The sequence below is a fragment of the Toxorhynchites rutilus genome, chromosome 1 (genome assembly GCF_029784135.1).
Source record: "Toxorhynchites rutilus septentrionalis strain SRP chromosome 1, ASM2978413v1, whole genome shotgun sequence".
Classification (NCBI taxonomy): domain Eukaryota; kingdom Metazoa; phylum Arthropoda; class Insecta; order Diptera; family Culicidae; genus Toxorhynchites; species Toxorhynchites rutilus.
In genome coordinates, this window is record NC_073744.1 from 62,969,631 (window position 1) to 62,996,896 (window position 27,266).

At 38.5% G+C, this 27,266-nt stretch overlaps 1 protein-coding gene across 2 annotated transcripts; it reads right to left on the minus strand.

Annotated features, from left to right (window-relative positions):
• Nucleotides 1-1,289: 1,289 nt before the first annotated feature.
• LOC129771947 (uncharacterized) lies at nt 1,290-20,331 on the minus strand. Of its 2 annotated transcripts, XM_055776116.1 has the most exons (12): nt 20,230-20,331; nt 19,840-20,172; nt 19,537-19,785; nt 19,434-19,478; nt 19,098-19,376; nt 18,836-19,018; nt 14,377-14,559; nt 12,157-14,319; nt 11,831-12,097; nt 3,851-4,135; nt 1,469-1,540; nt 1,290-1,373 (listed from the first exon to the last, which is right to left on the minus strand). In XM_055776116.1, exons 1-10 carry the CDS (start codon nt 20,234-20,236, stop codon nt 3,948-3,950), a joined length of 3,897 nt encoding a protein of 1,298 aa, XP_055632091.1. In that variant the 5' UTR covers nt 20,237-20,331; the 3' UTR covers nt 1,290-1,373; nt 1,469-1,540; nt 3,851-3,947. The 2 variants fall into 2 exon arrangements, with proteins under 2 accessions (XP_055632091.1, XP_055632083.1); XM_055776108.1 differs by having other exon boundaries at nt 1,469-4,135.
• Nucleotides 20,332-27,266: the final 6,935 nt, after the last annotated feature.

Sequence of the window (27,266 nt, forward strand, 5' to 3'; positions counted from 1 at the left end):
GCAGTTCCCAGATCCAGCAGTTGCGGAGTTACTTCGTGGAAAGTCAGACCCGTCACGATATCTATCGCGCTGTCTGTGAAGCGGACCGTGGATTCAGTGCCCTGCATCTGGCGCAGGAGCAGTACGAACTTAGCTGCAATTTGCAGACCATAGAAGAAAAAACAACATCATGGAAGCAAAAGGAACTTCATGGGACACACCCCCATCGGTTAGAGCAAGCGCATATCGACAAAGTATTATCGAACACGTGGCTGGTGCGAGGTGAACTCTTTTCTGAAACAGAAGGGTTTATGGTAGCCATCCAGGACCGGATAATAGCGACCAAAAACTACCGGAAGTACATCTTGCACGAAAACGTTGTTGACTGTTGCAGAAAGTGCAATAAAGTAGGAGAGACGATAGAACACGTCATAGCCGGCTGTGGAGCGCTAGCCGAATCAGCTTATCTCAATCGTCACAACTCGGTTGCCAAGATTGTTCATCAACAGCTAGCATCAAAACGCAACTTGGTAAATCAGTTGGTACCCTACTACAAGTATATTCCGGATCCGGTTTTGGAAAATAGCTGCTACAAGTTGTACTGGGATCGCGAGATTATTACGGATGTCCGAATACCAGCTAATCGCCCTGATATTGTGGTCTACGATAAAAATAAGAAAGAAGTGCTGATAATAGACATTGCAGTACCGTTAGACCACAATCTACAATCTACGTTTGCTGCCAAGATAACCAAGTATCACGACTTGGCAGAAGAACTAAAACAAATGTGGCATTTGAAAGGCATCCGTATTATACCAGTAGTGATCTCTGCTACTGGTTTAGTTCCACACTCTCTCACGCAGTCATTGGAGGAGCTGCAAGTAACAGAGCAGCTTGCGGTTATGCAGAAAGCGGTGATTCTTGGAACGTGTAACATAGTGCGACGGTTCCTGAATCACCATAATTAGAACACGATGATTGTGCAGACACTATTATAAAGAGAAAAAAAGAAAAAAAAAAGATACCACAGAGCCTAATCCCCCTTTGGCATTTAAGAAGCCCGGGGGTAGGTGAATGTGCCAGCTCAATGCTGAGAAGTGCCATAACTCTATATAATAATAATAATAATAAATAATAGAAAAAAATTTCAAATAGAGAAATGTCCACGTCGACAACAGGGGATAGATAATGTCCGCACTTGTCCACTGAAGGGAAGGGGTGTCTAAAATCGTCCTTTTTTGGCCCACGTGATATGTGGACAGCCTTATAAGATAGGTGAATTCGGATATTTGGAATTTAACAAGAAAATGTAAAATTTCACAATTTATTCCTTCCACAAATGCTTCTTCGATTTTAAGTTTTTGTTCCTGATATGCAATGTGTACTCTGCCATGCTGAAATAAATAATGCATGCGAAAGTTGAACTCATTTTTTAAGTCAAATATATTTTATATGTCTAAGATCTTGAACAAAACGAATTCATTCTCACCATTTTATGCACCATCGGCCACTGTTGATTTCACAAATTCAGCATCCAAGTGTGAGCGCCCCAGGTTTGCATCTAAGCGAGAACAATGAAAATTTGTTAGTATATTCACTTTAATTCAATTGTAGTGTTTAGTAGAAATAGTCATCATTCTTATGAATAAAACACAACAAGTTACAAACAGGAGTAAAATTATTGCGTGGCTCGCCTATTCCTCTCGGGTGGTGCTAGCAACATGTTGAACAGTCTGATATGTCGCTCGTAAATCTTATCCAAATCTATTCTTGAATCAAGAATAAGATCTACAAGTGAATTCTACGTTTAATGATTACCGCTGAACTGCTGACAATAAAAATTGTGGTATTGTTGCGTCATTGCGTCTGTTGTTGGACGATCGATTACTGAATTTGTAGAAAAAATGTGTGGTTGGTAGATGTGTGCTTCTTAAATCTACTTCTTAAAATTATTAGCTTTTTTGTGTTTCTCCCTGCATTTCACTTATGGAAATGTCGGGATATACTGCTTATTCAAATATACAATTTTTCATACTTACCCTACACGAATTCCAGAAAATGGTGGTCAATTTTAAAAGTACGAATCCGTGTTTTGTGTATCAAAATGTTGCTACCGAAAGATTCACATCAAGTCCATTACTCGGTTCACTCTCAATTGCTCCTCTCAGTACCTCGGTGATTTTTTTTACGCGCGATAAATGTAAAGGATGGGCATTCACTCAAACTTTTCGTTGAACGAAAACCACTCTCCATGAATTTTTTAAGTTTAGTGCGAATGCATCTTCTCGATGAATTTTTTTTTTTCTGCTACCGCTGCCATTTTCCAGAAAACTTCAACCGATGTTATCGTCCTTTTCTTTGCTTCAATTGACCTCTTAAGAAATAATTGAATCCTGTGTATATTATCCACGATACTAACCTTAAAGTTCTAAAAGATGGTAACTATTTGCATACATTTAAGATATACGCAATATATACGCTATGACCGGATTATTCAGAGCGCAGTTTCAGCTCAGAACTGTCATCTAAAACCCCCTAAAGTTCCGACGTAATGGTGAAACGGTTTGATCGAATTACAAGCTGATGCGGCACCTTTTCTGACATTTGGCCGAATCCTGTTCTTCCGATCATTATTGCTTGGTGTGTCGACCTACCAACGAGGCAAAACTTGTTCCACAAAACATTGTGAATACCCTCCATTCATAGCTACATCCCTCTATTTTCGGTTGATCCCAACTAGAAATGCCATGGTTGATTGTTTAAAAGTAGCTGGGATTCCATTTGTTTTGTATTATCAACTAAACAAAAACGTCTGCCTATTTTCCATATCCACTTTATCCTCAATATAAGAAGAGATCGTTTATTACGAATAGAATTATTATGTTAGGAATTACCAAAGTACTGTAGGTTCAAGTTAGTATGCTAGAGGTTTAAACGAATTTCAATTAGCTTATTTAGAAATTTCTTAACCTATAATATTCTATGAGTAACAACATTACATTGTAGTTGCAGTTTCTCCAACTTATTAATGATATTCCATAAGTGTGGCAATGTTTTCTGGCAAACATTTCATTTTTATATACATACATAATCAAAGCCTTTCAGCATGTTAGTAGTGCTTATCAGTGTATTGCGGAACTTTTGACATATGCAAGATAAAATTCCTATCTTATTATTCTCTCTTTCTATATATTTTCTGCTCATTACCAGATAATTATAGTCAAATCGTTCCTAATCGTATTGTTTGCCCTGCAAGATAAGTAAAGTAATCCTATGCGCCAATACAAGGAATGTTCCTATTTATGCTAGCGAAACTTGCACTATGAATAATCTGATTAGATATATCCAAACAACATTTAATAGTAAACGCCTCTGCCTTTTATTACATTACGTTCTAGTACTGCACTGCATATAGAGTAAAAGAAACTGCATATAAGGTAAAAGAAACCTAACGCCTAACGACTTAAATTATCACAAACTACTCTTACAACTAAAATGTTTTTTTCCTCTTTAAAATACATGATCAATGTATCACTTATGCTTATTCAGCTTAGTAAACAAACAACTTATCAGATCCAACCTCTACATGTTTTTTTTCCTACATTGCTCGGGTGCTCGATCCAAGCCAATCCTAGATAAGACTAATGTGTCAGATGAATCAAGGAATTTCTTTTACTCTTCCTCGTAGGCTCACTAATGCTAAACAATAGTCGATATAAAGGGAAATCTTAACCTACAATTAAAACTACAATATTCCAGTTCTTCGGAAGTGTCTCTCGTGTAAGAATAGTCTAGATATACGCTACGGTTGCATGAACCCGACGAAACTATTGCGGCTTATTTAAATTCTAGAGCAGCGCAAATTACTTACCGATAGCCGAAAGCACACGCTTCCACTATGGCGACCGCCATCGGTAGATAGCCACTTTCGCCGGAAAGCCCCCGTTATCGCGAAAGATTCATTGCGCTCAAAGAATTGCCGTTACCTTGCACTTGGTTCCGTCCAGCAGCTTGTGAGTCTCGAGAGCGGCTCTAACCGCGTCCGGATGTTTGAAATCCAGAACGCAGTACGATTTACCGTTGTACACCCGCGTCCACACGTACGTAATGTCACCGCACATTCGGAACGTGTCATATATTGAGATTTCGTCATAATCTGTGTTTGGAGGGAAAAAAATATTTAATACACTGCGTTTCATAACTATAGAACCACTCCATCTTTCTGAGTTTACAGAGATATGTAAGTTGAATTAAAGTATACAGTATACTAGCTGTACCCTGCCACGCTTTGCTGTGGCACATTGTTGTTGCATGGTTAAGTTGAATTTTTCAATTTTTTATGTTGTAACAACAATCCTAGAGGTGTTTGGTAGTTTTGTATATTGTATCATAGTTTGAGCTCAATCGGTTCCATACTTTTTGAGTTTTTGACGCGTACACAAACGAACAGAACATTTTTTATATATATATAGAGATAATATCTATCTTCAAGACTGGCCATTTGAATTTTATTGTTGTGTCCAAGCGCGAAAGATTCAAGAAACTAAAATTTCAGTGTTTCATAACTATAGAGCCAGATGGAGAAACTCTCACTCTTTTACCAAATTAACGTCGATTTCACATGAATTACAATGAGTTTCTAATTCGTACGTCATCTTTAGTTCTCAACCAGTTCAAATAACTCATTCGGGGTGGTCTTGACCAAGCTACGCCATATTGTAGTGTGTATCTCGTTCTACTCAGAGGATACTGCTCGTTTAAGCTCTTCAAATCGCTCATACTGCTTATACGCTGCATCTACTATTCGTACGATCACTACTCATAAGTTCTTGATTGGATTTTGATTTGGTAAATAAGCTGACCAGTCCAGAATCTGAAGCCCTTATTCATTAAACCAAGCCATGACTTTCCGGATTTTATGAATTGATGCCAAATTACCCAATTATCACATTGTTTTTTGTGCAAAAACAGCTGTAAAAGATTCTGAGGTACTTCGTTGCACTTTTTCACTTTTTCAGGAGATCTTCTTCGATGGCAATAAGTTCAACTTGAATAGAATTTTTTCATACTGGAATACTGGAATAAGGCGTAGCTTGGTCGAAACCACCCCGAATGAGTTGTTTGAACTGATTGAGAACTAAAGATGAGTTACGAATTAGAAACTCATTGTAATTCATGTGAAATTGACGTTAATTTGGTAAAAGAGTGAACGTTTCTCCATCTGGAATCTCTCGCGCTTGGACACAACAATATTAAATGTTAAATGGCGAAGTCCCCATTTAACTTTCCAAAAATGCTCTAGTCGTTCATTTTCTGGATCATAGTGAGCCAATTGATTTGTGTTGCTAGCAATATTGTTTCAGTGATAAGTCTGCTGGAGCTCAACTGATGCGTCCAAAATTCGTCAAATATCAAAATAGTTAAAAGCTTCTTGAATCGATTTCCCTCCAATTTTTTATTGGAATCAATGTTGAAAAGATCAAGGATACATCAAGGCTTAATAAGCTTTGAAACCAGTGCTTCGCATCTCAGATGAAATTTCAAGATTTGTCTGTCGTAAAATTTTAGCGAATTTCTTTTGAATCCATCAATCTTTGATTTGATGAACTGTGTAAAATATGCAATCCGAAGCTACCCATTTCAAGGGCTTTTTTCTACATTTCGAAAGACCAATTGCAGCTCGCGTAATATGACCAATTCACGTTTATACCGCCCATCAACACAAGAAGACGTTTGTTCAAATGTATAATTCCTAGGCCTTCTTTAAAAGATGAAAGTTGGTCTCTGACTCTGACTTCTTAAGGGGGTATTCTAATGTAGAGACACGAATTTCGGACGTTTTTTCGAGCTCCGTAAAAATAAAACAAAAAATATTTCTATAATCCATTATATCATTATGTGTTCATCTATCTAACAATAAATCAAAAATTGAACGGAGAAAAAATATTCATAACTAGTATAGTTAAGAGCTGATGAAGTGAGAGAGTTCAAAAAAAGTTGTGCCATGGCGTACACGATTCCAGCACTTCTGGTTATCTGAAACAAATCTGAAATCGAACAGATTCTGAATTAGTAAAGATGCCGCTATCGCATGAACCTCGGACAAGTCAAAAACATGTTTTTTGACAAAATGGCAGCCGTTTGAAAAACAAAATGCGGTTTTAAAGGTTTTTTCTTACGTTTCCCGATTTTTTTTTAAATAGTAAAATTCAAAAAATATTATTTTTAAGAGGTTCATGCGATAGAGAGATGCCTGCAGATTGTATCCATATAAATTCGACATGAATCGGTTCAGTAGAACTTGAGATATCGTGTACGCCAGTTTGAAAACCCTAGTTTCGAGAAAAACGCGTTTGAAGTTCATTGTTATGGCCGTACCAGGTTAGATACCGTATTACTAAAATGGCTCTAACTCGGTAAATGATAGGATTTTCGATAAGTTCTTTCTAGGGCTTACTAGGGTATATTCCTAAACAACAGAAATATGAAGGAAAAAAATTTGATTTTTTTCAAATTTCTAGAATACTGTCTTAATACAACCATGTCTTTTTCAGCAGTGCGGAGTGATTTGTGACACATAACTATTTCCAGGCACCACAGTTTCCAGGCTTTGATATAATTATTTTCAAGCATGAATTTATCAATAGTTTTCGAAGAAGAAAAGAAAGGGAATGAGTTGAAACTGAACTGCAGATACGGATGCCAAATGCCAATAAAAACAGTGTGAACGTAAAAGCCATCTACTTTTGCGCTGTTTATCTTTTAGAAGGACTAAGCTCACCTACAGGCAAAAACATATTCTAAAAAACTACAGAGTGTCAAACTAATGAAATACTTACAATCATTAACTTTCTAATAATCAAAATTCTAATTGGTGAAATTTAATTTTACCAGATTGGTGACGAAATTCCCTGATATGATGATGATTTTCCCTGACATTGTTTGAATTCCCTGATATTCCCTGATTTTCAAGGGTTTTCAAGGTAGTCGGCACCCCGTGAACAAAATAGTATGTGGAAGCTAAAGCAAACGATTACATCTCTAAAAGATTGCGCTGGCGTAGTTACGAAGGGAGTGATGATTGATTCATTGATTGTAATTGCGAGCCAACCACTTCTAATAGTGAACGGTTTTCTTCAGCATGGTATGTTCCCAGAAGCATGGAAGAGACGGGGGTGATTCCCATACCAAAACTACCGAAATCAACGAAGCCAGATCGATAAATATTTTGCCGCTGTACAAAAAGGTTTTGGAGACGATTGTAAACAGTTGATGACGTATGTGGAACGTATCGGAACACTATCGGAAGAGCAATCGGTTTCCGGATTGAACATCAGAGCACGCGCGACATAATCATCATGTCGCGAATTAACATCTTCGCCGGTTTGACATACAAAAGCTCACCAAAAGTACAAACAATTGGTCCAAGCAAAGAATCGCGGCTCTTCAAAATAACACTTAATGAACACCTTGTGGTTGCTAGTTCGCAACTGTTATTTTACACTAGAAGTATTCACCAAGAGAAACGTCTCTTTGGATCTTCCATTTCATTGATTCTTACTTCGCCGAACAATTCTTTATTCCAAGCGATATGGTTGAATGCCATTTTGAGGTAATTCTTCCGAATACTGTGTAAGCAATTTGCAACACACCCACAAAATATGGATTCACTGGGTTCGGCAGTTTCAATAAAGATTCTTGCTATGTTCATTTCAATTTTCCATTGAAGATGAATTCCACCATGCTCAATAAAGCTGCAAGAAATTATATTAAAATGATGATGATGTTGGATTAAAGAGGCTTTAAACTTTTCAGTTCATTCGCCTCTACGTATATTAAAAGCTTGAAACTAGTTAATAAATAACTTAATTTGCAAACCATCACCAGAATCACAACAAAATCAGCTTACACATGACATAAGATACAATGTCATGGTGACGAAAAAACAATGAAGACCCGATTCCATTTCCTAATTTCTAATTCAATCTAAGCAAGCTTTTTGTTTGTGCAATACGTTTTCTCACTGAGGTTTATACTTTGAAGATTGAAGCAAGTATAAATCCCATCACCATTCAATATGCAGCGAGCGGCATTCACGTCGAAGATTCGAACCGGGTCGTTGGTCCCAATGCGCTCTTGGGCCAACCGGGAACCCGGCGAGCATGGAGAATCGAGTGGAAAACGCTCCGTCATCAAGGTAACAAAAATCAATTCTGAGTGTGTTGTATGGTATTAACAAAACTCTTTTTTGCAGCCAATTTCAAAGCCAAACCAGATGCAGCAGTGGAACGAGAGAATGATTGAGGATGAAACGCCTCCGCCTATGGTTCCCAGTGAAGTAATTCTCGTTGATGATGACGAGGATTTGTTCGACTGGGAGCCATTGGATGCAACGGAGATGGAGATGGCGGTGTTCCAGAGAATGAAGATTGAGAGAGATCTTCGGAAGGAGCAAGCAGAGAATATCAAACTGCGGCAGGAAAATCAACGACTGAAAGCAACAAAAGGGGTAAGTTTTATCGATCGTTGTCGTTTTGAATCCTTACTATTAATGGTAGGCGAGGTAGCGGAAGCAATTTTATGTTATGGTTTTTGGTTATTGTTGTGAGTTGTTATTGTAGTTTTTATTTTTGTTCGTTTGTTGCATTCAGTTTTAATATATTGCTGTATTCTGTGGCAGTTTTTTTTTCAAACTTCTGTATTGTGGTTTTAGATTTTTCCTTTGTTAATTTTGATTGATTCGTTGTAGTGATGTTTTTTGTAGCCTCTGCTTTTATTATGTTTTTTTTACTTAGAGTTCTACATTATGGTTTTAGTTGATTTATTTTCGTTTTTGTTTTCATTGTACTGTTTTTTATTATTTGTTCTGTTATCGTTTTCTGTGTATTGTTGAACTTTACATTGTTATTTGATGTTGCGATGTTTGATGCCAATTTTTGTTATATATTTCATGGTATATTTACAATAACCCTTTTGATGATAATAATTTTCTTGATTCGTACTTTATACTATTTGATTGTTTTGTTTTTCTGTTGATAACTTTATTAATATTTTCTCTTGCGTTTTTTGCGTATTTACGAGCTTCCGAGACGAATCTCCTGTCCATAGTTTTGACCCACTGGATTGCCTATATCACCAACGAAATATATCGTGAGTGTTTATTCCAGAGTAATATGATTTGCAAATTTGTAACATTATTATTCATTTTTCACAGATGAGATACCAAAACGAAGCAGTTACTGCAGTAGATCATGCAAGCGAATCCATGAGAGCAGAAAGAATTTCCGAAGATTTTTTAAAATATGTTAATTTAAGTCCAATTTTTTTTTATTTTTGTTCAAAATGTAATTTATTATTTTTAAAATAAATTTGATAGTTTTAAAATTATTTATATTCTAAATTATTATTTATTCGACCGCTCTCTTTCAACTCTTCGCTATTTCTATCTCGAAACTACATTGTCCCGTTAGATCCTGTCACAATCTTCTTCGAGCAGTGGTGTCAGAAAACCAGACACTACAACTACACCCACAGTTCATATTTGTTCCTCCACATCTTGTGTGAATTACGTGTGATTTAACCAGAGTGTCGACTCAAAACTCAAAAAAAAATTCTCTGATATTCCCTGATTTTCCAGTAATTTTTCAGAAAAAGTCCAGATGCATACCAGCAATCAAATTTTCTACTAGTTCTGTACATATATATCTGCACAAACATTTTGTCAGCTTAAATGATGACATTTTCGAAGGTCTGTCGGATCAATTTCACTGCAAAACCTTCTTTTCTACAACTTTCCTTGTCTTCTAGATAAAGCGAACGAGAATTTCGAGATCGACATTTATATAGATCTCCAAAGTGAAATTGTCGCATAGCACAACCGTTTCAGTGCCACATTGCCACTTGTTCAAAGACTCGTCGAAACAAACGATAATGTATAGCTTGAAAATTGCCAAAAATTAACAGTTAACAGTTGGGAAAGAATGCCAGAAAAATGTATGACTCTAACGTAACTTTCTGTTTACGCTTACATATCTGCCAACTGCCAACTGAAACAGCGCGAATGTAGAAGCCTTCTGAAGGACTAACTTCACCTACTGACAAAACCAAACTACATACTGAAAAACCTACAGTCAAAAGCGACACCCTGCTTATGGATCAGGATCTGCTACATATATGAATCATTCGCTTCGCGTAGTCCATATGATCCTGCTATTTCATGATGCATGGAGAGGTTCGACATGTATATGTTAGGGGCAAAGAAGAAAATAAACTTTCTGCACTGGAACCGTACAGATTTTTTATCCCATTTATTTATTTAAGGCTCATTAGCATTTTAGCTGTAACAGAGCCGAATTTTAATCGTGTACATGTCACAATGGTTATCATTTATCTATAATTAGCACATTACACAGTTGTCATTCGCCAGAATTCCTTCTATACTATTACATATGGTACATTCACACAGTAGCCATTTAGGCGTAAGAATATTCTTTCTGTTCTTCCATTATCCAGTTGGACCACCGGACAGCGCAGACAGTTGAATGATCATTGTTGAGTTATTTATAGAACAGCAGCCCGATGTGTCTTGCAAAGCAGAGCAGTTGTATGGATGAATCGATCTTATTTCGACCGTGGATCGATTTCCATCGCTGATGATTGTTGCGTGGACGTAGCTATTCTATAACAACACAAAGATGGTCAATGAGGGTCCTGAGTTTTGAACTCACGATCGATCGCTTACTAAGCGAACGCGCAACCAATGTGGCTACGGAGACCCCCTGGAACCGTACATGACGGTTTTGGTTTGTTGGCTCGTGTGTCATGAAGTTGCGAAGCGGAGTTGTCTCGTTTTTTTATTGTGTCATGATTTGTAGCACGTAAAAGCAAAAGAATGTCACTGGGGGAAATAATTTCTGTAAGATCATATTTGAACGCGAATTATTCAGTGAAAGGATCAATCGGCAAACACTGCTGTTCTCTACAGCTGAATTTCTAAATGAACCTAATAAAATAATCAAATGAGATAAAAAATATTGATGTCGCTACTACCCCAGACCGTATGGCGGACATTGGCGTCACATGCTATGGTGCACTATTTGTTATTGAATTTGCATTGTGTCGGATCAGCGCAGCAACTTCAAAGGTGTCTACTGGGAAATAAGCCGAAGCGACTATGATAACGGGTTTCCCTCGGGTCGTTGGAACCTCCAATTGTATTGCCACGATGTCTCTATTGATGAGTTCTGTGATGGGTACATACCTAATGTTATCCCCTATAAGAATTGCTGCTCTTGGTGCGGTTTGTGTTGTGTAATAGAGAAGTCTACATTAATGTGCAATGATCCCTCAAATCCAAGAATTATTGAACCAAGGCTCTTGAATAAGAGCCACATCAGAGTTTCGCGAATGAACCTTTTGCATAGGACACTGCTTGCTCACTTGGCGTGATGAAGGTTCACCTGAATAAACTTTATTCTGTACAGCATTTTGTTCGTTTCCATTATTCAGGAAGAGGCTGCCGGAACCCGAATAGCTTGTTAGGATTGTTCATGTGAGTCCCAGGAGTTGCGCGGTAAAGAAGGTCAAATACATCAGTGACCCACTTAACCCCAGCGAACTAGGTGGTTAGATCTGGTGGATCGTGATCCAACCATTGGTTGGATAATTACAGTCATGGACTGTGTGTGATGTAGTATGAAGGTTCTGATATCAAGATTTGGAATTCTAATTTAGATTCCATGATTTCAAATTTCAGTTTCTAAATTCGGAATCCAGATTTAGATTCTATATTAATTACAGACTGTAACAATACTATGCGCAATTTTTGCAAGAAAAACAAAACGATACTTACACCCTCCAACGCTTACGTTAACCGCATACCCGGGTCGCTCCCTGTGGCGCTTGTTGGTGAACGCAACCCGCAGCAGATGTCCACGATACTGCCGGAGATGCATTTCAAACGCCTTCACCGCCTGGTCGAACGTGTCGAACCTCATATAGGCCCTCTTCGTGCCGACGTTGTGCGCAGGAATTTTGAGCGCTACAATTTGACCGAATCTGCTAAAAATACAGGACACCTCGCTCTCGGTCGCATCCAGGGGTAGATTACCAACAAATACTGTCAAAATGAGAACAAGATATCAATACAGGATACTAGAGGTGTTACTGAATACATACTATCCGTGGATGCTCCTATTGGATATTGTTCGCTCGACTTAGCCTGCGTAGACTTTTCATCATCCCACAGGGGAGAGCGGCTCCGTTGTTTTCGTGGGGGCGATAGTTTCTGGTACCGTTTTTCAAAACTTCTAGACGGACTACATCGAAGCCTTTCAGGCGACCGGGATCGAGAATGGTTGCGGTAACGACTGCTTCCTTTGGGGGAAACGTGACGCGTCTGGTATGAGTAAGGTGAACGTGATCTGGACGCTCTTTTTTTGCGGGTTGGCGATTCGTGACGGTATTTGCCTCGTAATGGACTTGACTTTTGTGGCGATTTTGATAGAGATCGGTTGTATCGTAACAAAGGACTAGAAAGTAACGCGCTCGAGAATGGACTCAGATTTCGTGGGAGTGATGCGGGTGTACGAGAACGGGACAGACGACTTCGAGAAACCGACCGTGAACGTGACCTACGATAGAATGAGCTTGGTGATTGCACTCTGTTCAGCTGAGGAGGTAATGTCGGAGGCGATATCGAGCGGGATCTGGTAGGATTGAATTGTGGTGGTTCCGGTGCTGGTGGGATATGATCCGAATCTGAGCTACTTGATGACGCATCTGCTTCTTGATCTATCTGGTTATCTTGGATAGATGCTTGCAATCGCGTTGCTTCTTCAAATCTGTCTTGTGCAGACACCACATCAAATTGTTTCACACTTTCGCCGTTGCCGAAGCTGGTCGATGCCACAGATGTGGCAGGTTTTTTCTGCCACGGAGCCATGGTTTCATCATCCTTCATAGCGTTTGATATATCAGCTTCCGCGTGTGCATGTGTTTGTTGAACGGGAATATTTATTATGGCCGAAGTTACCACGCTAGGATTCGCTGGAGTGTTTATTGTGTTCATGTAATCAGTATAAATCAACGAAAGTAGTTGCTGCTGCTGAGGATACGTGAACAGTGTGAACGTGTGAGCACAACTGAAACCGTTCTGGCCACTAATAAGATAACGAATTTTGTCGTCTGAGCTCATGCTTACGAAATTGGGAACATTGAGTAATTGATTAACGATTCCATGTACAAGCTGAAACTGATCAATCATAGGTAATGAAGAAAAAGCCTGAGTGCCGATCATTTGACGCTCAATAGTTTGCATCAGGCGTCGCATTGCTGGAGTAACAATTGGACCTTGCGGTGGAATTGGACCCATCATCGGTCCATTCGGACCCATCATAGGGCCATTGGACGCTATCATTGGACCATTGGGACCCATCATCGGACCACCCATCATTGGCCCATTTGGACCCATCATTGGTCCATTAGATCCCATCATCGGGGCATTCGGACCCATCATTGATCTGCTGGGCCCCATCATTGGAGCATTGGGACCCATCATTGGTCCATTTGGACCCATCATTGGTCTATTAGGGCCCATCATCGGTCCGTTGGGGCCCATCATCGGACCATTGGGACCCATCATTGGCCCATTGGGACACATCATCGGTCCGTTGGGACCCATCATCGGCCCATTAGGTCCCATCATTGGTCCATTGGGACCCATCATCGGCCCATTAGGACCCATCATCGGTCCATTGGGCCCCATCATCGGTCCATTGGGACCCACCATTGGTCCATTGGGACCCATCATCGGCCCATTGCGACCCATCATGGGGCCGGTTGGCCCGAACTGTCCTCCTGCAGTCATAATACCAAGAATGGGTCCTTTAGAAACATTCTGAATTCGTCTGGTTTTAACTTTACACCTTCCAATCAAATTTACTTTCAGAATTTGCCCCAACCAACGCTTCTGTTCCATACATACAGTAGCTCTCGCGACAGTCTCGCGAAGCACGAATTTCACGTTTCCGATGTCATTGAACCGATCGTAAATGTCCTCGTCGGTCACTGTGCTGGTTAGGTCGGTTACAACAACGCAAAGATCTTCGTCTATGTACAAACTCTCGTCCGCCATATGAAGAAGCAAACGTTTTCCATTCATGAAGTTTTGGTTCATCGAGCAGGCCCGCCTTGCCTCCAGACGTGTATTGAAACTTAGGAATCCCACTTTAATGAATTGATCATGGAAAATCTCGCGAAAGTTTATCACATCACCACACTTTTTGAAATAATCTTTCAGCTGAGTTGGTGTCTGTGCATCGGGATAGTTCATCATTTGTACTGCAACATGATTGGAATGTTACTAATATTTACAGCTCAAAAGCAATTCTTCGTTACCTTCATTCTTGAAGCAGTCTGGGTTTGGTGATGAATACGATTCGTTGGGTTGGGTTTGCAGGCGCGTCAATTCTGCACGATCTTCGGCCTCAATTATTTTGCGCAGTGCAGCTTCCTTGTGTATGCGACTACTGCCCTTGGGCATTGATTCTGGAATCGGTTCAATGTCCGTTACGTAACTCTCTGAAATAAAAAAGAAGTTTATATGTAGAATTTTTTTTTCGTTATTTGTCCGCAAGTCAGACATGACACAAAAAAGCAATTTCAAATGAAATGGTCCTAAAAAGGCAGATATTAAAAACATGTATTTTTGATTCGAAAGAATGTTTGTATTCCGCTTGGGTTGAAGAAAAGTTTTGACCCAAATGTAACTTAGGCGTATCGATTTCAGTAAGAGTAATCTTTGATAATTTATATCTCAAAAACTATGAGTCGTACTGAAACAGTGTCTTTTGCGAAAATTTTGAAAAATTGGTAACACCAAACAAATTCCAGGTATCCAAAAATAAAATTCCGTGGTATATGTATCCAAGAATAAAGTTGTAAACTAATGTTTACAGTTGTACTCTAATGACAATGCAACAAGTTATCATAATGTGTAAAGAAACGTAAGAAAACAGTGAAAAAAAAATACACAACAAAATTATTAGTTAAGAAAAATAAAATCTAAAAATTCTAGTGTTATTATCATTATCTCTTAACACGTTGAGTGACATGATTTTATAGTGACTCTGTGGACTTTTTTAAACGTATTAGGGCTATCGTTTCTTATCTTAATGGAAGACATATTTGATCGAAAGAGAATGCTCGTAAGCTTATACGCTTATATTAGTTACCTTCATTATTATATGATATACTGTCAGTCACCGGTGACTGACGCAACCTGATCGAAAATTCGGCATTCAACGTTTTAAACTCCGAAAAATATGGGAATCAACAAATTGTTGAGAATTATTTTTCTATTTTGTAAATGGATGTCGAGGACAGCAACTCCAAAAACCCAATGTGAGTACCATGGAACAAAAGACGTGGCACCGAATATTACGATTCCTTTTGCGCAAAATTGGCAGAAAGAGGAAGATTTTGTCTGTATCTGTCTGGGTTCGCTCCTGAAGCCACTAATCAGCAAGTTGCAGATTTAGTGAAGCCCAACCTCAACATCAACGAAACTATAGACGTCACAAAGTTAGTTCCGAAAGGCAAATGTCTCGATGACTTAACTTTTGTGTCGTTCAAAGTTGCAATTGACCCACAACACAAAGAAGCGATACTTTCAGCAGAGACCTGGCAAAGAGAAATAACCTTCCGGCAATTCGACTTTGAACATACTAATAAGCGCGCTCCGTTTCGTTTCATACCAGCCCAATCGCTCATCCAGTGAAACCACTCCTATTGCCAACTCAAATTCGCCTGTTACTCCAGAACCGACGCTTCATCGCGAGTCTTATCGGCAAAAAAAACGTTATCCGCTCTCGCCCAACACAATTTCACAATATACTATCAAAATGTGAGGGGTCTTCGGACCAAAACAAACGAGCTGTTTCTGGCGCTTTTGATGTGCGATTATGATATTGTAGTACTGACTGAAACATGGTTCAATGAAAACATTATGAACAGTGAACTGGCAAATAACTATTGTTTGTATTGTTGCGAACGTAACACAGCCACCATCATGTTCCAACGAGGCGACGGAGTAGTAATCGGAGTGAAACAAACACTCAACAGGTCGTCAATTGTAATGGATAACTGCCAGCATCTGGAGCAAGCGATCGTTCGAATTAAACTGAAATTTCTATCGATTTTCATTTGCCCTATCTACCTTCCGCCAAACTCTAATGCGGCACTATATGGTGCACACTCTTCCAGCGTACAACGAATTTTTGAGCGAGCATACGAAAGAGATTTGATTATAATATTGGGTGACTAAAATCTGCCACACTTGGACTGACGATTTGATGAGGATATAAACTAACTGCTCCCCATTAATGCGTCGTCAGAACAAGAAATTGCCTTAGTTGAAAGTTAATGTCGATTGGACTTCAACAGATAAATACTCTCGCGAACTTCAATGGGCGACTACTGGATCTCATTCTCACGAACGTGCCTGAGAATCTTAACTTGCTTGAACCGCCAATACCTATAATGAAAATTGACCGTCACCATAAGCCGCTCCTGCTTCATTTCCAAGCCACTGCAGCTTGTGTGGCTGATGCGAGTGTTAACGACGAGAGATTCGAATTCAATCGGGCTAACTTTTCGGTCTTGAATGAAATCATTTCTGATGTAGAATGGAACGAAATAATTCGTGGCGATACGATTGATGATTTTTATGCAAAGCTGTATGAAATAATTCGGATCAATGTACCGATTGAAAGAAATTCTTGTCGTGACAAATTCAAGCAGCCATGGTGGAATGCTGAACTGAAACATGTACGCAATCGTTTGAGAAAATTGAGGAATCATTATTTCAAATCTAGGAGCACATTACATAAGGACGAGTTACGCGAAATTGAGCGCCATTACAATTCTCTACAGATGACATATTTTAACAATTATATGAATCGTATTGAGAACAACATCAAACATGATCCGAGAACTTTCTGGAACTACATCACCCAGCGCAAAAAAAACAAAAGCAATATCCATCAACATCCGCCTCAACGGGGTGGCGGCGGAAACTTTGTTGGATTCGGTAAACTTGTTCTCGTCGTTCTTTCAAAGTGTGCTAAGTAATAACTCACCACCCTTGACTGAATCGTACCTGAATAAATTGCCGCATTACAACCTCAGTATACCTCAAATGTTCTTCAGTCAGCATGATGTCATCAGAAAATTTCCATCGATCGATACGTCAAAAGGCGCAGGACCGAACAGACTACCTCCTCTCTTTATTAAAAAATGTGCAGCTTCCCTCGCCTTTCCTGTTTCTACAATCTACAACCGATCACTTAACGACTGCGTTTTTCCGAGTTTATGGAAAATAGCTGCAATAACTCCAATTCACAAAAGCGGTAGTATCAACGACGTGGGTAACTACCGATCAATTTCGATACTCAGCTGTTTGCCGAAGATGCTCGAAAGCATGGTGCATGATACTCTATACGAGTCCGTGCATCACATCATCGCCGAGGAACAACATGGTTTTGTTAGGAAACGCTCTACCACAATGAATTTAATGTGTTATGTTTTAAATATCATTGGAAAAATTGAAAAAACGACAACAAGTGGATGCCATATATGTAGATTTGACCAAAGCATTCGACAGGGTTCCTCATTGTTGTGCCGTGGAGAAATTGAAAAGGCTTGGCCTTCCTGGTTTGCTTACCCGGTGGATCTCGACGTATCTGGTAGGACGTAGTGCATTCGTACGTATTGGGAACACACAATCTGCACTTTTGATATTTCTTCCGGAGTGCCACAAGGAAGTCACCTGGGACCACTCTTATTTGTTTTATTCATCGACCTTTGCAGATCGATCAAATCTCCGAAATTAATGTACGCTGATGACCTGAAGGTTTTTCGCAGCATAACGTCTATGTTGGATTGTTGCGCACTGACATAAACGTGTGACATAAACGTTGACATGACATAAACGGCATGGAAGGTCACTTTCACCCATTACTTTCCGCTACAAAATGTCATCAACGAGTATTGAACGAGTCACCACAATAAAAGATCTCGGTGTATACCTGGATCACAAATTATAATTCACGGCGCACGTATCGTTAACTATCGCCAAAGCTTTCTCGATGTTGGGATTCATACGTAGGAATACCATATCTTCTAAAGACGTGTATTGCATGAAAACATTATACTGCTCTATAGTTCGCAGTGTACTAGAGTATGCCGTTCCAGTATGGGCGCCGTTCCATAACGGAGAATTGAAAGTGTACAAAAATGTTTGTCAATGCCAATATATTTGCCAATGCTCAAAAAATAGAGAATGATTCTACAACGACTTTTAATTTTTGACATAATTTCCAACAATATCGACTGTGCCGAACTACTTGGTAAAATTAATTTTCACGCACCGTTAAGACAAACGCGACATAATTGAGCTTTTCCGACTACAAACTCATCGGTCTCAAAATGGACAGAACAACCCATTGGATATATGTTGCCGTTTATTCAACGAAGTTGATGACCAATTTGACTTTAACATGTCCAAAAATGTGTTTAGATTAAGAATTAGTTCATAAGTGTCTGTGCGGTGTTTTTAATCGAAGACTAAATACATAAATAAATAAATACTCTAGAACTCTTTCTGAGGCACTATTTTGGTACGACTCAGTTTTTTTTTTAAATATAAATGATCAAAAATATTCCCAATTGCTGTGAAAAACTTATATTTCCTCCAACCCAAACGGAATACTAGCTTTCATTCGAATCAAAAATACGCATTTTTTGTCATTTGCGGATTTCATTTGGAGTTGCTCAAAAGCCACAAGCAAATACTCACGGTCAGAATACTGCGTCACGTAAACGTTCTCATCCGCAATTCGTTTCATCTTCAAAGCTTGTTTAACGGAGATATAGAATTGAAAGCGAACGATAGTGCAATACCTTTGAGAATCCACGCGATGGATGTAAGAAACGCGACCGCATTCGTTCATTGCTTGAAAAATTTCGTCGTTTGTTAGATCTGAAATTCATTAGGATCCATTTGAGCAACAACAAACAATAGATTAACTAACGTTAGACTCCTTCATGCAAATACGTACACACGTTGGTTCTTTTGAGGAGAACAGCGGTGGTTGATTTGGTCTCTCCATATGTAATATGAGGATTGTAGATGTCCAGTGCAACGCCCTGAAAATTGTGCGGCCCATACAAGTACACAAAGCGAGCGTTCGATGGCTTCATGTAGGTCACGTAACCAATGTTGGTCAACACCGAAATCGGAGACTTTTGCATTTCCCAATCAATAATTTTCCCGAATTTACCCAAATATTCAAGTATTTCATCCTCGGACACTTGCCGCGGAATGTTGGTGACAAAAACTGAAATCAAATTAACAGTAGGATTACTTATTAAAAAGTGAGATGAAAAATACTTACGTTTTGTTTCCATTTCGGCTTGTATATCATACCGCAAACCCAATGCTGAAACGAAGGAATTAAACATAATAAAAGCAAATAAACCAAATCGAAGCTAAATCACCATCACATTTATCTTTGATAGTTGGATAGGGCAAATGTTTGGGCTTCTCAAGCAACATACATATATTTCTTTTCACTGAATATATGTCAATATCAACACCTTTCAAACTGCGATTTTTGGATGACAACGCTCGCTGAGCTGATTCGCTGCGATCGAATGAAATATACGCATAATTTCGGGCTGGCTTTTGGACATTACCAATCGTGCCAATATGCTTGAAATGCTTGTAGACATCTTCTTCAGTGATATCTGAAATAAAATCATTTAGAACATCCACCTCCGTGTAAATAAACGACCGCATACATTCGGTTAAGTTTTTAACCATAACAGAATACTTTGGCGTAAAATTTTGCTCCGAATCAATATTAGCAACAAAAATACGCTTTCCTTGGAAAAAAGTTTGGTTCAGTCGGTACGCCTTGCCGGCGTCGTGCCGGTTGGAAAACTGTATGAAAGCGATCTTTGTTGGGCAATAGGTGCAACTTTCCAGCTGAAACTTGAACGCCACTATTCCTTTGCACTCCTGGAAGAATTTACGCAGCTCATCCTCAGTGGCCGCCTTGGGAATGTTTCCAACGTATGCATATAAACCGCTGCTGATACCGCTGTAGCTGCCGTCCGCATCTTCTGGATTACCTAGAACGGACAAAATAACAGCAAAGTCGACAAATTTTGCAAATGTAAGCCTCATACCTCCCATTGCATCCGTTTATTTTACTTTCTGGGTGTTTTATATTTTATCGTACAACAAACAGTTGTTCCAAAGCTGCTGCAGCTTCCAAAAATTGAAGTTTGCTTCAAATGGATAAGCACTGATAGAAATTAACCCCAATATTGCACCATTTCACGTACACTCATAAAAAAGTGTTAAATGTAACTTTTTTCAAAGAATTATACAGTGATTCACCTTTAATAGGACATACTGAGGCACCACTCAGTATCGCATGGAGATGGGCGAGCGCTCATTTGAGCCGGTTAGTCAGAAAGAGCGCACGATCCACGGTTCTTTAAAAATGAACAGCGGCTCTTAAATGAATGGCTCTTAAATGAATCGCGGTTCAAAAAAGAGCCACGGTTCATGAATTAACTATGAACCGAGATGTTCGTGGAGTCTTTTTTGAACCGTGGTTCATTCAAGAGCCGTTCATTTAAGAACCACGGTTCAAAAAAGAACTGCGGCTCAGGAAAGAACCATGTTTCTTTTAAGGGCCAACTTAATAGAGATGTGCAAATCAGCTCATCATGGTGAGCGGCTCAGAGCCGTTTAGCTCATACAAGTGAGCTGATCATTTGAAACAGCTCTTCAACTTAATTGAATGTTGCGGTTGTTCACACAATTGCATTTGAAACGTAACTACCATGGGAAATTCTAAAGCGCATGTTTTTTTTAACAGACAGCAATACGAAATAAATGAATTGTATTTGTAATTACAGTAGAACCCAGATTATCCACGGAATAATCTGGCTAGCTCACCGCGAATAACCAAAATCACGGATAACGCAACAACAGACTAAAAATGGGCTCCAAACTATGTTTTATCAATACAGAAATCATTGAACTATCCTTCTACAAGGTCATGTAAACCAGTGGTCAGATAATGTGAAAGCCATGAGCAAAACAAAAGCACATGAGCCTATCACTCACTGACAAATTCCGGCAAGGCTTATGGATCTACTATGGAACTCGCTGTCGCGCATAATCCGCTCGCGGATAATCAGGGTTCCACTGTATATATAAACTAAGACTGGTATGAATTCTAAATATCTTTATATTTGAAACAAGGGTTTTCCCATGCACGTATAACTCATCATCACAGAAGAACAGAAGAAGAAGATTGGTGTCGTCTTTATATCGTTGAGCATGTCTTCACTCAAATTAGAATGACGGAATACTTTGGAGGAAACTCAAGATAAAAAGGAAAAATCGAAAAAATGGGTTACACGTTTGTACTGCAGTGAAAAGTGAGATAGAAAAAAATAATTGTGCATTTTTTCTAAAATGATAAGTTTGTCCAATTGGAGGTATTTTTTCAATTGGAATTAATTTTGACGTCATTGAGATTAATGTGTCGTTATTGTGAATATTATGATGGATTTTTTACAGGCTCGAATGATAACATACAATTTCTCCTAAAATATATCTAAAATATATTCGTTATTTTTTTAACCAACAAAAATAGGCTCTAGAAATAATGTATATGGCAGAACAACGGTTTCCGAGGCAGCTAGTATAATATACAACAAATACTGAATGCTGAAATCCAACTTAGAAGATGAATTTAAACAACGGAAAAAATAAACCGTTTTAAGATATGAACATTCAAGATATTTGGTTTTCCTCACATTCATATATAGCCTTAAATCTGTCGAGATAAACTTTTTTATATTCACTCTCGCAAGGATTTATAAAAATATTTCCATTAGTAGGCGCAACGTGAAATGATCATTCGCGATGACAAAGGTCACAAAGAGACAGCCACTCTCTATCTCTATCAGATTAACAAATGCGAAAAAAGTAAAATTTGTTGTACATATTATAAAAGTCTATTTGTTCCACATGGAAGTCCATTAACATTATCAAACCTTTACCAATCAATTGCCTTTGCCAGGTGATTTTTGAATTGTTTTGATTCAGCACGCGGGAATAAAAGTTTGTGTCTCCACGGTATGGAGGCCGTGGTCATGTTGAAATTAAATTTCATTTGCAAACAATTATTGATATAATAATGTTTTTCATTTTGTAATGTGTTGTATGGAGAATGTAATTAAAAAACAAGTGACTTCATATTTTCAAATTAAAACCTATTCCTTTCTGGCATTTCTTCTAAAGCGATTGAACGCGAACGAAAATAGACTGACGTCATATCACGAAGGGCGCTATCACTTCTTCTTCTTCTTGAATGGCGTTAACGTTCCCTGTGGAACTTTTGCCGTCTCAACGTATTCATTAACTAGCGTCGTTCATTAATACTTGGTTGAGATTTCTATGCCGAATAACACGCCTTGAATGTACTCTAAAGTGGCAAGCTCTAGAATACGCGTGACCACAGTGCAAGCCGGAAGAATTTTCTTTGAAGAAAAATCCCCCAACCAGAACGGGAATCGAACCCGAACACCCGGCATGATAGTGTGGGACGCTAACCACTCGGCCACGGGTGCACAGAGGGCGCTATCACACTATCCGCAATTCAGCCGCTCCACAGCTCATCACCTCAGTAGCTCTGTCGCTCAACAGCTCAGCAGCTCCAATGTGAATTGAAAAACTGTGTTTTTTTTATTGCGAGCTGATCCGAATCCGCTCACTTTGATGAAGCGATTCGGATGAACAGCTCATGAGTGGATGGCACATCTATTGTATTGTATTTAATCTATTGTATTTCAGTGGCAATGTCTTGAAATTTATATATAATTGTTCAAGTTCAGTGCTACGTGTTTAAAGCAGACAAATAGTAAAAGTGAAGGTAGAAGTAATAGTAGAAGCAAAAGTGTTCACTCAAATTTCATCGAATTAAAGCTGCTTTCGGGCCTACTGATCTGGTAGCCTCCCTAAACGTCCATATCACTACCAACAGATACGACATTGCGGATTTTGATATACCAAATTACTAATACAATGTAATATGGCATCAATTACGATCCAATACGATTTACCGTTGAACAATTTTGCATAGCATGTATAACAATTCTTTGCAGTACTACATTGATTCAATTTATATGTTCATGTGACTCACAAACTGCATCAGCCTGTTATGCATGTAAGATTTCGTATAGATTGGGTTTTCGATATTGTATATCATAAAACCAATGCTTGTTACACCGAATTGAGATCGAATTTGCAGTGATAAATTAAATCGAGGTTTTCGCACTTTATACGATTTCATATGTAAACAATATATCCTTTGATCGACATTATATATGATTTTGATTCGATTTCACTTTATTTGCGTCTTAGAATACGTCAAGTTACGTCATGCTTGCTGGAGATGCTCTTAGTGACCATGCGGGTCCACCTAGTACCATAGATAGCCGTACACTGTTTGTCCGGAGGTCAAATATTTGACACTTTTTGACAGATAAAGTTTGCCCAGCAAACATTAAATCGCATAACAAGCGTATATATAACATCATATTCCCTAAAATTTGGTTGGCATATAATGCGCCTAATTGGCATATGCATGCAAGAGTGGAGGCCATATACATACATGGTAAATGCTTACTGAATTTGTTTGGATGAATATGCAACTTTAACCGGCTGTAATAGCGATTATGTTGAAATTGAATTGCGATCTAATATGAATATATTCATGAAATGTCAAAGCACCAAATACGACTTTTGCCATACTCATATACGATTTATTACAGACATGAGAAAAAAAATGGCGCAAAATATTTTCGTGAAATGTTTATTATAACCTCACGAATCACCATTTTTATATATGAGTATTTATGTTCGTAGAAATAATCATTGTTTGGTTGACTTGTTTTGGGAGTGGAATATGAATGTTTAAAATGGCACAGATTGATGTTTGGTGAAAACTGCTCCGATGTGGGTTCGAGCTCCGGTCGTCTGGATTATCATCTACCAACTATCTCGCGCGGCTATCTGAAATTTAATTCAACAGCGGTTAAAACTTTCGAGTTCATCAGCATTTCATTGACATTTCAATATTATGTAATATGTTCTTTATTAGGATCTAATATGATTTACTGTTTCATGATTTTCTTCAGCATGCAACACGATTTACTACAGTACTGAATCGATTTAAATTATACGCTTATACGACACACAAACTGCATCAGCGTAATATACACATATGATGCGGATTACATATATTTTACGACAATGTACATCATAAAATTGATGTTTATTATACCGATATGCGACTTAATTTGATAATGGTATATAAAATCGAGTTCTTCTTCTTCTTCAATGGCACTAACGTTCCTAGAGGAACTTCGCCGTCTCAACGTAGTATTAATTGCGTCATTTTTATTAGTACTTAGTTGAGATTTCTATGCCAAATAACACGCCTTGAATGCATTCTGAGTGGCAAGCTCTAGAATACGCGTGATCACAGTGCAAGTCGGAGGAAATTTCTTTGACGAAAAATTCCCCCGACCAGAACGGGAATCGAACCCGAACACCCGGCATGTTAGTAATGACGCTAACCACTCGGCCAAGGGAGCACTATACTTTGATTGATATTATATGTGATTATGATTTATTCGGATTTCTTGTAAGACTTGGCACGTGCAAAATTATACGATTTAATGTTTGCTGGGTGGTTTAAAATTTGTACAAACACAGGTTCGAAGAACTGATCGAAAAAATATTGTAAACAGCCAATAATTGAATATTTGCGTATTGTGTTTTGTGTCGAATATATTTAATCAGTACACATTTGCGAAATTTGATTTGTCAAAAAGAGTCAAATATTTGGCTTCGGTCAAACAGTGTATGAGCACCTCTTAGGGCCTCCGCAAACCGCAGACTTTTTTTCAGCCGATAGTTTGGTCGGATTGGTTCGCTAGTGCGCATACTAGCCAACTGTCGGTCGAATATTCTCGAAAGACTGTATTTACTTGTGTTTGACAACGGAGAAGAGAATGGTGAAGGAAAATCAAAAAGAGATTCAGAGAGCATTGGGTGCATCCCACTCTCATTGATTCGCACGGCGCGTATGTCGGATGCCAAAACTGAGAGCGAATTGAACTATCGAAAGATAAACAATCGTCTTGTGTGCTTAGATCGATGCTAGCCAGTACTAATTAAACGGATGGCCAACAGAATAGTGTAAATGCAATCGGGAAACCTATCAAACTTTTTTATCGGCCCAAACTGAATCGGTGTAATGTGCGCAAATGCATATCGCTTTCGAGATGAAAAATAGAAGGTGGGAAGATTCACGGGGTTGGTTGTGTTGAACTTTGATTGTGTTAGTAGCCAGGAAGATAGGAGGTTCACATACCAGGCATACCAGTCAGTTACTCAAATAGTACAAAATTGAATGTGTCAACGAATAACGTTGAAAGAGGATATGCAGAAGCTAATTACAGATTTCCAAATCTTATTTTTCACATTATGAAAAAAAACCGAACATATCACGAACTAAAATGTTTATTTTTTTTCTTTGATTTCAGAAATAGTATTCTAATGTCTACTATGTTTGGATACGTGAGCAACTTCATGGAAGTTTGACTTTTGTCAGCAATTGTAATTATTTTTTTCACAATTAGGGTGCTGAAAACTTCAGTCGTCTAAAACTAAGACGCAAGCGGAAAACTTTTCGTCTCAATCTAAGTCATACGGAGTCAATTAAATTTATTTTTCAAGTTCATTTTACATGAAAAAAAACTTGTAACATTTTTTCCCATGCACTGTCAAATGTTTATCCGTCAAGGGAATAAAAGATTGTGTGACTCTGACTTTGTTCGTTTACGTTTTTGGTCGACGTAACGAGAAGTAAAATTGAATTGAAATTAAATTTAGAACACTTCAAAAATACTGAAATTTCAGTTTCTGTTAAAATGTCGGGCCCTTATGATTTTGAACGCTAGCATTGATTTAGGAAAAAAAACTAGTTCGTTCATTTCATTTGCTTATTTTTACTTTTAGTAACAATACTTTTTTCTATGTAGTGAACTATTATAAGAAAAGTAATATACATAAACAAAATCTGTGACGTCACAGATTTTAAAAATCTTCCCACCTTTCATTTTCCATCTTGTATCGCTTCATACTGATTAAGTTGTCCGACCCAAGATGCTGAACTATAGGTGTTTCGTTCTTGACACTTTCAGGACATGACGTGAGACGAGTAGCGAGACGTAACTCTCAGAATTATTTACTTTTTGTTTGGGTGTGTGGTTATGATTTCAATGTCAACTCGCTAAGGAAAATAATTGAAGGAAAAAATAAACAAATAAATATTCGTGGAATATAGTGCACAACCTCCTTTTGCTCTAGCCAATTACTTGTAACGGTCCTTTCCGGATCTCCTTCCCGGTATATGCACAGCATTCTCCTCCTCCCTGAGCGAAATCAGTGGAGCCACAATCAGCGTTATTTTTTGTCACCATCGCCGTAAGCTGATAGTACTCTTTCCCCGCCGATGGGAACCAAACTGAAGTACATTTAGCTTGGAAAGAAAGGCGAAAAGATATACTAAAACATCCTTCTGCACTGTTATGATTCGACAATAAAGCGCGAGCAGCTATTTTGCCAACGAATGCATTTGTCACCAAAAGATACGACTTGTTTTGTAAACAAATTTGTTTTTTCACGAGCAATGGCCGAACAGCAATTTTGACATTGCGGTCCACCTATAGTACAACGCCTTGGTCCGACCCAAGATGGTGGAGTTAACAGGTGGCTCGTAATTTACACTATTTACAAAAGACGTTTGAGGAATGGCAAGACGAAAAGTTTGGATTTGTTTATGTTATTACTTACATTGGATACATTTGATTTCGTCGAAGATATTTGAAGCAGTATAATAAATAAACAGTTGTCGTTGAAAATAGTAACCTAGTAACCTTTATGCATATGCTTCCGCCAGCTGGCTCGGCTAATGTGATTCAGGGAGTGCTTTGATCGTGGTACCGCCACTGGCGCATAATTTGCAGCTTTGTTTTTTGTGCTGGTTCATAACGACAATCAATTGTGCCGGCGAAACTGTAGTCAATGTTTAGTGTTGTTTGGATACCATCTATGTAAATAAGTTCAAATT